The sequence below is a fragment of the Bufo gargarizans genome, chromosome 1, assembly GCF_014858855.1.
Source record: "Bufo gargarizans isolate SCDJY-AF-19 chromosome 1, ASM1485885v1, whole genome shotgun sequence".
Classification (NCBI taxonomy): Eukaryota; Metazoa; Chordata; class Amphibia; order Anura; family Bufonidae; genus Bufo; species Bufo gargarizans.
Genome location: NC_058080.1, coordinates 198650492 through 198667164, shown reverse-complemented (window position 1 = coordinate 198667164; position 16673 = coordinate 198650492). Strand labels below are relative to the sequence as shown.

General features: G+C 39.5%; 1 protein-coding gene across 1 annotated transcript in view; it reads right to left on the bottom strand.

Moving 5' to 3' along the window:
• Positions 1–1792: 1792 nt before the first annotated feature.
• The window catches only part of SLC7A11 (solute carrier family 7 member 11), a 221657-nt gene continuing 206776 nt past the window's right edge, over positions 1793–16673 (bottom strand). Inside the window, exons 7-9 of the mRNA XM_044277144.1 lie at positions 5545–5668; positions 3514–3617; positions 1793–1898 (exon numbers count right to left, since the gene is read on the bottom strand). Of these exons, the coding sequence (XP_044133079.1) occupies positions 1793–1898; positions 3514–3617; positions 5545–5668 (334 nt within the window). The remainder of the gene's footprint in view (positions 1899–3513; positions 3618–5544; positions 5669–16673) is intronic.

Sequence of the window (16673 nt, the reverse complement as noted above, 5' to 3'; positions counted from 1 at the left end):
TGTATCTTCATACTGCTCTAGACTATGTACAGGTACACATGTATTCTCATGTACGCTTATGAAAGCATCATCTTTTGACTGCACAATACCAGAATCCATCTGTTCTGCTGTACTCTTATCTGGCTTACAGAATAAAGCAACTTACACGTATAAACTCGTATCACACACTATAGGTAGGTTAGTGGTAGGTCCCATGCTACACTGAGATACCTCTTATATTTTCATCCACACATTATTTCATCTTGTGTAGGATGTTATTGTGGTATATGTGGTTTGCTGCCGGCATCCTCCATTGTATGCATTGTTGCTGGGGATTGCCATTAGCAACGGATCACATGTGGAGGATCCTCTCCCCCGGTTATAAATACGCTACAGTATTTGGTGTTTGAGCATTTCCTCCCAGTTAGGCCACTCAAGCAGAAAACTATCATAGGTGTTATAATATGAAATTGTCACATTGTAGGTGTAGATACTGTATATCATAGATGTCATAATGTCATCGGTGTCATATTACTGATTTTTTAGGTGTACAAGGTATAATATCGGAGGTATAAATCATAGTTGCGAATTCATAGATGTCATATCATAGGCATACACCTCATATCAGAGGTGAATATCATAAATATCATCTATATCATAGATGTCATGTCCCAGGAGCATATCACAGATGTTATAACATAGGTTTATATCACATATACATACATATACTGTATATAATATAGGCATAGCATAGGTGTGCAGTACCCCAAATCTGGGGTTATCTGAAATTATTGTTTTATTGTATATAGTTCTGAATTGTTATGTAGATCGAATGTTTTGGCCATAAATACCAGTAAAGAATATGGTTGGTAAATTGTTAGCAGAAACCACCCAACCTCTATGTAGGAGTGAGCTGGTTCCTATCCTGAGACACAGAGGAAAGGAAGCACACTGCAGAGCTCCTGCAGAACTAAAGTCAGTCTCAAGAAAATACTTGAGAAATCAGACAGCAGAGTGAACAGCTGAATACCTGCATAATAGACACTGCTGTATGGTAAGGGACTAGGGTTTAGTCACCCACACTACTACTAGGCCAGTTAAAACTCAAATCTAGACCTGATAGTGGATATCTACACCCACAAGTGTTAACTTGCAGCCATTCAACCTGCCTCTATACTCTTTTACTGGTGTCGGAAATTGCACTGCTGTTGAATGCACGAAAAGTTGTATGCTACATTTAGTAAAATGAGACTGTTATACGTTCACTGGCCTCATTCTTCAAACTACATTGTCACTGCACCGATTTCCAGGGAGCAATGGCTTGAAAGAGTATACCGTGACACAATACCTTATCAGGGCTACTACCATCACTCCCATCCACTGCACTGGCTCCCCAGGGGATCACTGTACATGTCATAATAGTTTACAGCATAGGTGTTATATGTAGCATAAGTGTATATCATAGCTACCAATTTTGGATTGGTGATACGCTGACAGCATTTTACCTGCTGAATACTGAGTCAGTAGCACAAATTTGGATAAATGACTCTGAGATGAGACATTTCTTCATGTGATCCGCTGATCTTTATGCTGTTCGCTTATAAATATGCTTTTTAGCATCCAGTAAACAGCACAAGCTAATGCACCACAAATCCATTTTGCAAACATTCCTATACTATGCATGAGAAATCCAGTCTACATACACTTATCATAAATATAAACGTGGAGAAGATGCAAAATGAATGTGAATATATTACCACTAATAAATGATCATGATTAAGAGTGCTACATCTAGAAACAGTCAAAGATGTTCTTAGCTTACCAAAACAATGACAGCTGGCAGAGGAGTATGCTTGTGTACATGAATCATAGAAAGGATCTCTGGAAGGTGACCTTCTCGAGAGGCTACATAGAACATTCTGATGGAAAAAACACAGACTTTACAAACAACTATACATTTGTTCAGCTGTTTGATATTTTCTGATAAAATATACTGCAAAGTTTATTTTACACTGAACATGAACTTTACATAATTTAACAATATTTAACATATAGATGGTGCAAGGTTAAAGGCTTGCTTACATGAAGCTATTGCTAAATATCTTTCTGTTAGGTGTTATGTGTAAATGTGCTTAAGGCTGCAACAGCAAAATCCACATGTGGATCACCTCGGTCATACCCTGGGCCATGTCTGCATGTAATTTGAAACAAATGGCAAATATAAGTATGGCCCGGAAAGTATAGGTACAATTTACAATGTACCTCAAAGCGTGCCTCCTAATCGATAGGTATCGTCAAGAACTTCAACTTTCTCTATTACTTTACTTACCTTTAGGTTGGGGCTACACGTTGTGAGACCGCAAGTTTCAGAAAAGTTGCTCAGTAAGTTTAGAGCAGTGATTTGTCTCTAAAAGTACAACCAAATCTCATAAACATTGCAGGTAAGGCTTCATTCAGCCTTTCCGTTCCCCTGCTCGGATTAGGAAAAGGCACATAACTGAGTCAAACGGAGCCTAATGACCACATAGACTATAATGGGGTCCATTATGTCTTTGTTCAGAAGATGATTTCGGAGCAGAGACAAAAGTTGTGCGTGCAGGACTTTTGTCTCCGCTTCAAAATCATCTTCTGAGCAGAAACATAACAGCCTCCATTATAGTCTATGGGGTCCTAAGGGCTCTGTTTGGCTCAGTTATGTGCCTTCTCCGTCCGTTCCGTTCTCCTGCTCCTAAATGGAGCAGTAGAACAGAAAGGCTTAACAGTGAGGTGAACGAAGCCTAAGGGTCCATTCACACGTCCGTAACTGTTTTGAGGTCAGCAAATTGCGGATCCACAAAACACGGACACAAACGCATTTTGTGGACCGCACATGGCCAGCACTATGATAGAAATGCCTTTTCTTGTCCGTGACTGCAGACAAGAATAATACATGTTCTATTTTTTTGCGGGGCCGCGGAGGGAAAGTCCGGATGTGGACAGCACACCGTGTGCGGTCAGCATCTTTTGCGGCTCCATTGAAAATGAATGGGTCCACACCCGTTTTGCAAATTTGCAGAATGGATGTGAACTCATTTTGCGGACGTGTGAATGGACCCTAAGCCACAGTCACATCAGACTTGCATTGTGGTCTATGAGACATGCGTCCTGCGATCAGAAGTCCAACAGTGTTGAGTTTTCTGTGATTGTTGTTTTGTCACTGGGACACTATTGACAATCATTCAATTCAATGTTGCACAACTTTCATGTTGCTTGACACGTCACTGAGCAGCCGCAGCCAAAGGGCAGCCATGCACATTGACAGCTATCTCTTCCGACTCCCCCATACACATACACGTTTAGCTTGGCCTCTCTTTCTGATACAAGACCCCAGATCCCCTGTACATCAATATATTTTGAAGATAAAATGCTGAATAACATAAAGCCACCTCTAGAGGGAGCATGCTGCATTTCAACATGCCAGCTTTTTACTAAACCCAAATGTTCTGATCTCAATCCAGACTGCAGAATAACATTTTTTTTTAATATATTTATTACCTTGAAACAGCAAAAACTCCACCATTCATTGAGCCAAAGCAAGACAATGCAACAAAAATGGGAACAGCCAGGGAGAAGTTTCCCAGGAGACGTTCAGCAAATGTCTGAAAAGAAATGAAACAAAGGAAGTTCACTTTAAAATACATTTATTCTACAAGTGTTTTTTTTTTTTTTCTTCCCCAGAAAGATGTTTGACAAAGTGAATGTATTCTTTAGATGTGTGTCTATTGGGCCAATAACTATTTAAAATCTTCTTGGGTCAAACAGAAAGACCAACATGTTTTTTCCTCTCAATTATAACCACAATGCTCTGTCTAGTTAACTATATACTTGTCTACACTTAATATGGCAGAGCTGGAATATTTGGGGGATTTATTGAGTTGAGGTCATCTTGATTGTTTTTTCAGTGCAGAGCTAAGTTGTGATGGAAGAGCCATTTGAGAATGAATGCTTGGAAGTTTTTTTTTTTTTTATGATATGCAACGTATCACTTTTTTGTACACCAAAAAATGTATTATTTGTATTTACTTTCTAACTGTTGAATTGTCAAAAGATTTTGAAATGTGGTTTCCCATACAATGAACCTACTATGTGGAGGAGGTTAATGAACTATAATCACTAGGCAATTTATTTAAATGAGTTCTATGTATCTCACTGGCTTTGTTTGTTGCTAAATAATTCTGTGTTTCTACATACAATTTAAAGGTCAAGTTTAATAAAATGAACTTACCGTAGCAGCAAAAATGCTGATTTTAAATTCAAATCTTTATATTTTTTTTCAAATCTGTTAGCTTTTTAATGACCAGTTCTGAAAGGGTGTCAATGACCTGAGCCATTATTTTTTTATTTTTGCCTCTCTGCATTACAGCAGCCATAATTTTTAAAAACATTTTTTATTCGCATGGCCGTCTGAGACTTTGTTCTATGTTTGAGAAACAGTATTATTTTTTAAATTGTTTTCTAATACCTATAAATTATGGTGTATACAAGCAAGCCATTTTTTTACTTAGTTTATGTTACACACCAAATTACCTGATAATTAAAATCTTCGGGTTATTACAGTTCTGTGAATACCTGATATGTGTATCTTTTTAATTTCATTTCATTTAATGTGTGCACAATAAAATGTATTTTACAGCAGATAATGGAGACATTTTTTTTTTCTAGTGGGGGGGGGGGCGTGAAAATCGCAGCATGCTCCTCTTTGTGCATTTTCAACGCAACGCAGGCCCCATAGAAGTGAATAGGGCTGCGTGAAAATCGCAAGCATCCGCAAGCAAGTGCGGATGCAGTGAGATTTTCACGCACGGTTGCTAGGAGACGATCAGGATGGAGACCCGATCATTATTATTTTCCCTTATAACATGGTTATAAGGGAAAATAATAGCATTCTTAATACAGAATGCTTAGTAAAATAGGGCTGGAGGAGCCACGCAGCCCGGCTTGTCTTCTGTCTTTATCTTTGCTGTGCACAGGAAAAGGACTTGTGGTGATGTCACTACGCTCATCACATGGTCCGTCACATGATCCATCACCATGGTAAAAGATCATATGATGGACCATGTGATGAGCGCAGTGACGTAATCAAGGGTCCTATTCCTCAAAGAAGAAGACAAGTGGATTAAGGTGAGTAAATTATTATTATTTTTTTAACCCCTCCAGCCCAATTTTACTAAGCATTCTGTATTAGGAATGCTACACAACACCTAACCCAAACCCAAACTTCTGTGAAGAAGTTCGGGTTTGGGTACCAAACATGCCAATTTTTCTCACGTGAGTGCAAAACCCATTGTAATGTTTTGCACTTGCGCTGAAAAATCTTGCATTTTCCCGCGACGCACCCGCATCTTATCCAGGCCAAAAACATGACGCCCGTGTAAAAGAGGCCTTAAGTGTTTTGAAATCCAACATTCCTGACCTTTAAATCCCGCAGCTGCTGTCAGGTGAGAGTCAGGAGGCCCCATACACATTAGGTAGTCAGCAGACATTACTATGCATGTTGATTACATTGTTTCATTTTTGCTTCCTTACCACTGCAACTGCACTGGAGAGGACGAGTTCTTCTGCTGTAATGGCTGTATAGTAGGCCACATTGGTCAAGACGTATCCAACTGTTACGATCGCCATTGATATGCATATTGCAAGAGGTATGTTTCTGGTGAAGAAAACACAATTATGGCATTAGATTATGACATTAATACAGTTCTAAATCTAACAGCTGGTATCACATATTTAGTACAAGTTAGAAAAGTATAATAATTAAACACTGAATTATTGGGGTTGTCCAACCTATTCTCATAGTAGGCCATCACTAAATGATTGGCTGGGGTCTGACACCCCAGTCGGCGCTAGAGCTACAGAGGACCATCAACACTGTAGTGGACAGCACTTGTAAGGCTACTTTCACACTAGCGGCAGGCCGGATCCGACAGGCTGTTCACCCTGTCGGATCCGTCCTGCCGCTATTTTGCCGTGCCGCTGGACCGCTGCTCTGTCCCCGTTGACTATAATGGGGACGGGGGCGTAGCTCCGGCGCAGCACGGCAGTTCGCGGTAAGAGGCTGTCGGACTAAAAAGTCCGATATGCAGTACTTTTAGTTTGGCGGCCTTTCGCCGTGCACTGCTGTGCTGCTCCGGAGCTCCGCCCAGTCCCCATTATAGTCAATGGGGATTGAGCGGCGGCCCGGTGGCATGGCGAAATAGCGGCAGGACGGATCCGACAGGGTGAACAGCCTGTCGGATCCAGCCTGCCGCTAATGTGAAAGTACCCTAACTGATACAATGCTGCACCCATTGACTTCAATGGTAGGAGCGCTGTAGTAGTGAGCTCCTTCCTCTACAATGTTGACAGTGATATATAGCTCCAGTGGTGACTTACAGTGATAGAGCTACACCAAACATATGTGGGGTTGAGGGGTGTCAAGCACCTCCCAATCAGCTGGTGATGGCCTATCCTAAGGACAGGCAATTACTTGAAAAAGGCAGGACAACCTCTTTAACACTGTACCTGTTTATTTTAGCCCAAATGAAATTGCATTGCATTGCCTGTTTTATAAAGAGACAATTTCTTCTGAATGTGGTATTTTTTTATTCAACAGCCATAGAAAATGTACTTTTGTAGCAATAACCTCAGGGACATAAAAGCTCTCAATGGTAGAAGAAAGTCATCTTAGTTTACAAATTTGCTGCACAGGGAAGGGTTTATATGGAAAGTAATCTTGATGGACAAAATGACAGCTCCATAGTCATATTGATAGACCAGGATAATACATGCAAACAGAGGAACATTGCATTGATAAATGTAATGTAAAAAAGGCTGTGATCAGCCACACAACTGAGATAACATAGGGGAGTTGTGGTGGTGTAATTGTTTCCCCAGCCATCACCTCTGTCTAGTCTGAAAAATAGTCTGAAAAAGAGAGTTAAGTGAAATTCTACAATGCTAAAAGTCCATACAGGGAGTCTAGAGAGTTAATTACTCTGTTTGGCTTAAAGGACTTTTAATACTGATGACCTATCCTCAGAATAGGTCATCAGTATGTGATTGGTGGGGGTCGGACTCCTGGCATTGGACTTCTGTCCATTAGATAGCAGCTGTGCTTGGTGTTACAGCTCAGACCCATTCACTGAGACTGAGTTGCGCTTAGGCTATGTGACCAATAATGGGATGTCACTGGCCAAGGAAGAAGCTGCAGTGCTGACAAAGAGCTTCATGACCTCTTCAAACAACAAACTGGAGGAGGTGTCGAGAGGACCCCCCTCCATTAAGATATTAATTACCTATTCTGAGGATAGGTCGTCAGTATTAAGCACTTAGCCAACCCACATTTTTATTTCTAAATTGAGGATAATATTATCTGGGTTTCACACCTATTAGTTTAGACTGATGGTGGCTATATACACCAGAGAAAAGTTGTCTAAATCCTCTGGGATCAACCAACGTCCTCATGAGTATGAAGCCCAGAAAGCAGATGGTGGGGTAACGAAGAATTGGGCATTTCAGATGTCCCCCCGCATCTGCACATGGGTTATTCAGCTTTTCTAATTAAAAACACAAGGAGGCTTGGCTACTTGAAATGTTCATGTATAAATATCAGAAAAAATAGATTCAGCAAAATGAGCTTTTTGCCAATAAGTATCGAAGCATCATGGGCATCTTTACCTTTGTTATGATGGTGGATTCTTATGTGTTAGAACATAATGCAATGTCAAGGATGAAATATAGTGTCAAGTCATTTAGAACATTAAGATTTTGCAGTGGCTTTGTTTGTGATAAAGACCCTAGATGGTCTTCATTGACAAACCACAATCTTTGTATTTTGTTAAAATTATTGTTCATTGCTACTAGTGTTGAGCAAAGTGAAACATTCATAGTGGAATTTGGTCCAAAGTTTAAGAAAACTTTGATTCAGAGCAAATTTTTTCACGCTTAGTGGTTTTCCTAAAATGGCAGTTGCACTTGTTACAAAGAGAAAATAAGTATAGAGGAGACAAGCTCGAGAATGCAAGATCACCCATATTGTTGTGCAGCCAGCCAATCCGCAGATAGCTATCCCCTGAGGTGTCATAGCCCTATAAACCGCTCATCCTGCATGGTCTCCGTCAATTTCCTGTGAGCTGAGCATAGAGACGTGGCAAGCGCTCATGCGCTAGGGACAGTGTTGCTGCAAATGATTAATATAAAAATATTGGAGAAGGAGAGTGCAGGGAGACTGCAGGAAGAATGCAGGCAGAGTGCAGGGAGACTTATTCTGCATCAGTTTTATTTATTAATTCCTACATCGGCCATAAACTAAGATATGTAATTAAATACCAATAAGAAGGAATCCTTTATTATTCCACTTCCAGTGTGCCAATCAATACCATCCAGTCTGCTCCACTTAGAGAGGGGGCAGGTCTTAATAATGAACATCCTCATCGATTTGTTGGCTTTACTTCTTCCAAATCATTCATTACAGTCTCTATGTCCTAGGGAAATCAGTAAGATGCAGAGAAAGGAATTGGATGTTCCTGATGACATATTCTCCTCGATATTTGATGATATGGAAAAGGTGAAAAGGGTAGAATAGCAGATGGCAGAAGAAGGGCTCCCACCTGTAGGGAAGGAGAGCGCTGTGGTGGTTGGAGAAGTGGGTACAGCCACTGTTTAAAGGTGCATTAAAGGTGCCACATGGCCATTAACAATGAAGACCGACTATTTAGTGCAACCTTCATTATTAAAGACAGATGTAGGCCACGCGGTTCTTCACCGCAGCATAGCCGCAATCATACAGCAGCATTGCCGATCCATGTGGCCGTATCCTAAGGCAGATTAGACTGGGTATACCTAATTTATAGTGATTCATGACAAATTCATTTGTAACTAATCAGATCTCTTGTCGAACTTTGGGGAAGCTGCTGAATTAAATTTTTCTAAATTAATTGCTGCTATGCAACATTCTGACAGACAGCATTCTGTTTCCCTGTATTTCATTTTACTGCCCTGCTATCCATGTTTTCTACATTTTGTTTTCCTGCAGTATAAGTCAACCTCTTTATTATGTACAAGTTATTAAAATATTAAGGTCACAATCTTTTTATTTTTCGTGTGAATGTAATTAATTATTCAGAAATGTAATAATGAACCAGTCAGTATCATCACTTTTAAGAGAACTAATTAGCTCAAATAAAGGGAGTCTGGTGAACCTTCAATAAAGGTAAATACTAGTGATGAGCGACAGGGGTCATATTCAAATTTGTGATATTTTGCGAATATTTTGTAGAATATTCTTAGAATATTCGCAAATTCCAATATTTGTTAGGAGTAGTGTTGATTGCGAATTTTCATAATGCAAATTTTTGTAATGCACATTTTTGGAATGAGAATTTTAGTAATGCGAATTTTCGTAATGAGAATCAATGAGATCATGAAAACTATATATTCGTGAAAACTATAAAATTGCTATATATTCTTGTTTTACAATATTCCAAATATTCTAAAAAACATTCATTTTTTAGAATATTTGTCTTTTTTTTTTTTTTTTTAATCTGTACAGTTGTTCCACTTTGGCATACTCCAAATATGAATATGTATGAGGAAAAGTGATGGAAGTAGCTATTGCTCATCCCTGCACAGTGGAGGTGATTGCTGCATGTAAATACAATTATTTACAATTATCGGGAAGGAATGGTTCCTTTCCAATAATTGTTCACTCACCCGACATGTCTAAATGAGCCTTTTCTCTTTACTGCTATTTCTGGAAGAAGAAACAAAATCACCATGGGAACTCCTGGGGGTTAGAATATACCATCGGATCTGAGTTTTCACGATCTCTCTGAATCTCATTACGAAAATTTGCATTACGAAAATTTGCATTATGAAAAATCTCATTACGAAAATTCGCAATCAACACTACTCCTAAATTCAAAGATATTGCAGCCTTCTCATTGGCCCACAAGCTAGAAGCAGGGAGTGATCATGTGTACTGATAAAAAAATTTTTTTGAATATTCGAAATTACAAATATATATCACTATATTCTAAATATTCGCAAATTCTCGAAGTGCCGATATTCGCAATAAAAATTAGCAATTCGAATATTTGTGATCAACACTAGTAAATTTTGGTGATTTTGTTTCTTCTTCCAGAAATAGCAGTAAAGAGAAAAGACTAATTTAGACATGTCGGGTGAGTGGACAATTATTGGAAAGGAACCATTCCTTCCCGATAATTGTAAATAAATGTATGTACATGCAGCAATCACCTCCACTGTGCAGGGATGAGCAATAGCTACTTCCATCACTTTTCCTCATACATATTCATTGTTTGTGGGCAGCAGATCCTTGTTTACACAGCACAATCTACTGCCCATTTCACCTGATGAACGAGCATTTTGCATGTACATTGGGTGATCTGCAGTACATTTACATTGGCTGATCAGGAATGAGTGTCCATACTAATGTTCATTACCGATAATCGACCCTACAATTGCTCTGTATAAACCTGACTTTAGTCAAACATAGCTTTTTGACCCTTCAGAGACACTATTGGAAGTTGTAAAAAGTAATTCACCTGTCACTACCATGTATGCGTCAAATAATAGAGGCAGTTAAACCAGTTATCTAGTATAAAGACCTTACAATCATCTCTCCATATCTCAGCTTTCTGGACTCCTGAGAGTGTGACAGAAGGAGAAGTAGTGGGGTATTGAGATTAACTGCGGCAAAACCTTAATTTTTTGTAGTGTGCCCAGGAAACGTAGGGTTGAGTTAACTGGTAAAAAAATTATCTTTTCGACCCATCAGAGACATACACACACACACAGATTCACCACAAGTTTAAAATCAGTGTCAGAACATTAGAACATGTTAAGGCTACATGCACACGGGCGTATGTGTTTTGCGGTCCGCAAATTCAGTATGTCATCCGTATTTTTTTGCGGATCCATTGTAACAAGAATAGGACATGCTCTATTTATTTATTTTTTGTGGGGCTACGGAACAGACATACTGATGCGGACAGCACACCATGTGCTGTCTGCATTTTTTGCGGACCCATTGAAATGAATAGGTCTGCATCCTATCCGCAAAAAAAAAACGGAACGGACACGGAAACAAACAACGTTAGTGTGCATGAGGCCAAAGAGGAATGCTACATTAAGGAGCAAGTGAATGGTCAGTTCTTGAAATGAATGAGTTGGAAGCAGAAAAATGTAAAAGCATAAGGATCTGGGTGACTGGGTAACAGGGGTCAAACTGTGATGGCTAGACAACTGGGTCAGATTTTCTCCATGTGATTCCATAAGAGAACTTCATAGGTATTGTAGGGCACACAGTGAAGGCAGGATTGAAGCGCTCACCATGAGGCATCCATACTACAAACAGACAAGACAATCATCAGATCCCCAACAGAACATGAAACCGTTCCAGTCTGCAGCAGTCCAGGTTTCTCATTTACGACATCATTGCAAACATTGTGGAAAGTGGCTGGCTGTCAATGGCAGAACACTTAATAGGCACCATGACACAAAATTTCCTTCTGCTAAATGTCTGGAAATGGTTCGGAGAGACAGGGGTGTTTAAAGAGATTCTGTCACCAGGTTTCACCCCCTCCAGATAAAAATATGGTTATGTTCAGGGAGCTTTAACCATTCCTAATGTGGTCTTATAAATGTAATCTGTAGGCTCATTTTGCAAAAAATACGCTATTACTAACCTGTCAGTCATAAAAATAAGGTGCCCAAGGGTATGTAAATGGCTCCAAGCTGCCGCCCTCACCTGCTGCCGTTCGTGCCCAGCGCCGCCTCATAATCTTCTGTGACGCCTCCTGCTCTCCCTCTGTAACATGTTGTGAAAGCCTCCTGCTCGCTCTCTCTCCCTCCCCCCTCCTCCCTCTGTAACATGCTGTGAAAGCCTCCTGCTCTCCCTTCCTCCCCCCTCCTCCTGCTGCTGTAACATTGCGATGTTACAGAGGGAGGAGGGAGGAGGGGGAGGGAGAGAGAGCGAGCGAGCAGGAGGCTTTCACAGCATGTTACAGAGGGAGAGCAGGAGACGTCACAGAAGATTATGAGGCGGCGCTGGGCACGAACGGCAGCAGGTGAGGGCGGCAGCTTGGAGCCATTTACATCCCCTTGGGCACCTTATTTTTATGACTGACAGGTTAGTAATAGCGTATTTTTAGCCTACAGATTACATTTATAAGACCACATTAGGAATGGTTAAAGCTCCCTGAACATAACCATATTTTTATCTGGAGGGGGTGAAACCTGGTGACAGAATCCCTTTAATGAAGGTGCCACCTTTGTCTAAATCATGGAGAACAAAACTGTAGGAGTTGCTGTAGGAGCTGCTCATGCCTGCCGGCATTGTATTCCAAGTGAGCCATTCGTGTGACAGACGATTCCTTCTTAACGGATATCCAGTCGATTCTCCAGATTCCCAAGTGGTCCAAGTTTCTGGGGTCCTGTCTAGGCTAGACGCGTTTCGGGGTGTCACATTACCCCTTCCTCAGTAGCTATCCAGAGCTTCGCAAAGCAATAACTTCAGCTCATCGGAGCCAATACATTCTAATACTGTACAGAACTCCTGCTTGTACAGTATTAGAACAAAGGTTTATGCGAATCGACTTCGGATGTTCCATCCGAAGTCGATGCAGTCATCCCTACCTATCACATCCATAAATAATGATAGAATTTTGTTTGGCTCAGAAGGACATGGCTGAATACTGCCCCCTAATTGGCTGATTAGGCTGTCTGTCAACCTCTGAAACAACCAGGCAAACTCTCCCACACACTTCTTGTCACACCTTCTTTCTCCCTCCTGTTTTCGACACTAATTGTCACAGTAAAATGATGTGTAATATATATACACTCACCTAAAGAATTATTAGGAACACCTGTTCTATTTCTCATTAATGCGATTATCTAGTCAACCAATCACATGGCAGTTGCTTCAATGCATGTAGGGTTGTGCTCCTGGTCAAGACAATGTCCTGAACTCCAAACTGAATGTCAGAATGGGAAAGAAAGGTGATTTAAGCAATTTTGAGCGTGGCATGGTTGTTGGTGCCAGACGGGCTGGTCTGAGTATTTCACAATCTGCTCAGTTACTGGGATTTTCACGCACAACCATTTCTAGGGTTTACAAAGAATGGTGTGAAAAGGAAAAAACATCCAGTATGCGGCAGTCCTGTGGGCGAAAATGCCTTGTTGATGCTAGAGGTCAGAGGAGAATGGGCCGACTGATTCAAGCTGATAGAAGAGCAACATTGACTGAAATAACCACTCGTTACAACCGAGGTATGCAGCAAAGCATTTGTGAAGCCACAACACGCACAACATTGAGGCGGATGGGCTACAACAGCAGAAGACCCCACTGGGTACCACTCATCTCCACTACAAATAGGAAAAAGAGGCTACAATTTGCACGAGCTCACCAAAATTGGACTGTTGAAGATTGAAAAAATGTTGCCTGGTCTAATGAGTCTCGATTTCTGTTGAGACATTCAAATGGTAGAGTACAAATTTGGCGTAAACAAAATGAGAACATGTATCCATCATGCCTTGTTACCACTGTGCAGGCTGGTGGTGGTGGTGTAATGGTGTGGGGGATGTTTTCTGGGCACACTTTAGGCCCCTTAGTGCCAATTGGAGATCGTTTAAATTGCACGGGCTACCTGAGCATTGTTTCTGACCATGTCCATCCCTTCATGACCACCATGTACCCATCCTCTGATGGCTACTTCTAGCAGGATAATGCACCATGTCACAAAGCTCGAATCATTTCAAATTGGTTTCTTGAACATGACGATGAGTTCACTGTACTAAAATGCCCCCTGTATATATACACATCCAAAAGGTGAGGCAGCACACCAATAGATTAAGAGAAAAACGGTGGACCCTTTATTGACCCCTCTGCAACGTTTCAACCGCTCAATGCAGTCTTTATCAAGTTTATATATATATATATATATATATATATATATATATATCAGAGGATTAGAGTACATCTGTGAACATTTACTAACCTTGATATTTTTACAGTTTTAAAAAGGAAATAAAGTGGACCATAACCTTTTAAAATGAGCCCCACAGAAAATAACTCAAAGAAAGGAAGTTCTTCAGTACTCTTATATGACATTTAAAATGCTGATGCAATGTTCTTACCCTTCGTCAAACCTACTCTGAAAGAAATTGCTCTTGGTAGATGAGAAGAATTTAATAATGCTTTTGTGTTAAATAACACTTTTTTGTAATAATGTATTTTTTTTACAGAAGTGCTGAAAACACAAAGAATAAAAAAGATAAGTGAGGAACCATTAGGAAAAATACAGTGCAGAAAGCTGTTAAGCAACTGACCTTTGCTATTGCATGAAAACTTGGTTACCTTTCCTGAATGCAAACTATAAGCTCCCTGAGGAACATCTACCATTCTGCTGGCTACTTATAAACGATCATTTCCTATGATAATGGGAATCTGAAAACAATAATCAAATACAATGTTTCTAAGTACAATGTATTTTGCTAGCTGTGCTTTTGTCCTGTATAGTGACAAGTAACCTCTGCTAAATGTGGAAAGCTTCAGTCAGCCAAGAGAGTCACAGTTACAGTAGACATTACATATATCCAGCATCATATGTGGGGTTGTACTAAAAAAGGGGTAACTGCTTACAAAGCATAATTCATAAAATGTCAGTTTAGTATTTTAAGCCAATGCAGTCTTGGGGTAGAATAGTTTTTCAATGCAATATGGGGACCATAAAGTTGTGCATAGCATTAAATAGGTGGTATAGAGCAGATAAACCACTTTATCTTCAAGAACTTTCTCACTATTTCATTGTGAAGAAATACATGAGGGATGAAGCATGAAGCTCCTGGAGCTATCACAAATAAGATGCTACCTCATGGTAAACTAATAATTTGGGTGCTGGGTTGTCACTCGGTTGGGAAGCCCACTGAAGAGTATTTCAGTTACTATTGTACACAATTAGGTGGCGCCAGATGGAGGGCTTGTAAGGCCAAACAATCAAAATACTGTAGAAGATACCATGACACTCAATGGATCTTTGCATCAATAAGTTTGCTTTATTTTACACATAATGAGGTCCAGAATATTACATATGAGTGGCCTTAAACTATTATAATATGTAATATTGTGGACCTGAATGAATTGTGTATAAAGTAAAGCAAACTTATTGACGGAAGCTTCCATTGAGTGCTGTGGTATCTTCTTTTTCAGTTGCAGCACCCTTCACTTTTCACACTCAAAAAATGTATGGCTGGATCACAAATAGATTTTAAAGACATTTTTTGCAGGGTACCTCTCTTAGAAAATAAAATTAAATCAGAACTTAGAGTTTGCTCCTTTTCAGTCATACATCTTGCAACCTTTCCCCTCCCTTCTGTTGTTTGATTACTGCCTTATCACAGCAAACTGGATAATAGTTATGAGCGGCAGGGGTCATATTCGAATTTGCGTTATTTAGCGAATATTTAGTAGAATATTCGTGAATTTGAATATTAGTTATAGTCTACATTTTTTTTACTCTAAAAATCGGCAATGTTATGATTGCATAATATGCGAATATTACACGATCAATACAGGCGTGGATCAGAAAGGAATATATATCACTATATTCGATACAGTGCTATACGATATATTCTTTTTTTTTTTATATTCGTCATTTTTTTCCATCTGAAGTTATGAATCTGATTTCTCCCTGCTTAAGTTGCTTGTCAAGCAACTTAAGCAGGGAAGAATCATCACTTCAGATGGAAAAAAAATTACGAATATTCTAAAAAACAAATATATAGCACTATATTGAATATAGTGCTATATATTTGTTTTTTAGAATATTCGTCATTGACGAATATTCAAAAAAAATATTATATATAGCTCTATATTCAAAATATTTGCAAATTCTTGAAGTTGCGATATTCGTGATAAATATTCATAATTCAAAGTGGAATGGAGACTGAACTGATGCAAACTGATGCATTCTGAGCGGATCCTTTTCCATTAGGAATGCATTAGAATGCAAACTTATTTGTTTTGGGCCACTTGAGAGCCCTGAACAGATCTCAAACGGAAAGCCAAAACGCAAATGTAAAAGTAGACAAATTTCCATCTTCAGCTAAATATCTTCTCAGTCCCTCCTTCCTTTTTGCTAGTGATGTTCAGATGATTTTACTTAGCCAATGTAGAGTAGCCTGAGTGACACCTGATAGAAGATGTAAAAAAAAAAAAAAGTATGTGTGCTGGGGAGCCTAAAAGTCCTTCTATATATGCTTAGGATCAGGATAATTATTGGGGACAAGTATTCTTATGTATACTTGTTCCCAATTTTTGGCCCATGGAAATGGTCCACCAATCACCCATTAGCTGCAAAAGCGGCTAATTGTCGGAATGGTTAGAAAATTACATTCATAGAAATGTTTCTTCCTGATCATTACCCACTGTCTTAGCCCATGTAAAAAGGTATAAAGGGTGATTGTTAGTAAATCTGACTACAAAAGAGCCTCTTTGTAGTCAGGTTCCTCTATTTCACTACAACATTCTGTGCAATATTAGAAAATATAACCAATAATGAAACATAACTAAATAGATGATTGCAATATATCACACAGTCATATTGTATAGCTATTAGTCCCAACTTATCTAATGGAAAACTTCCAGTTTAAAGGAA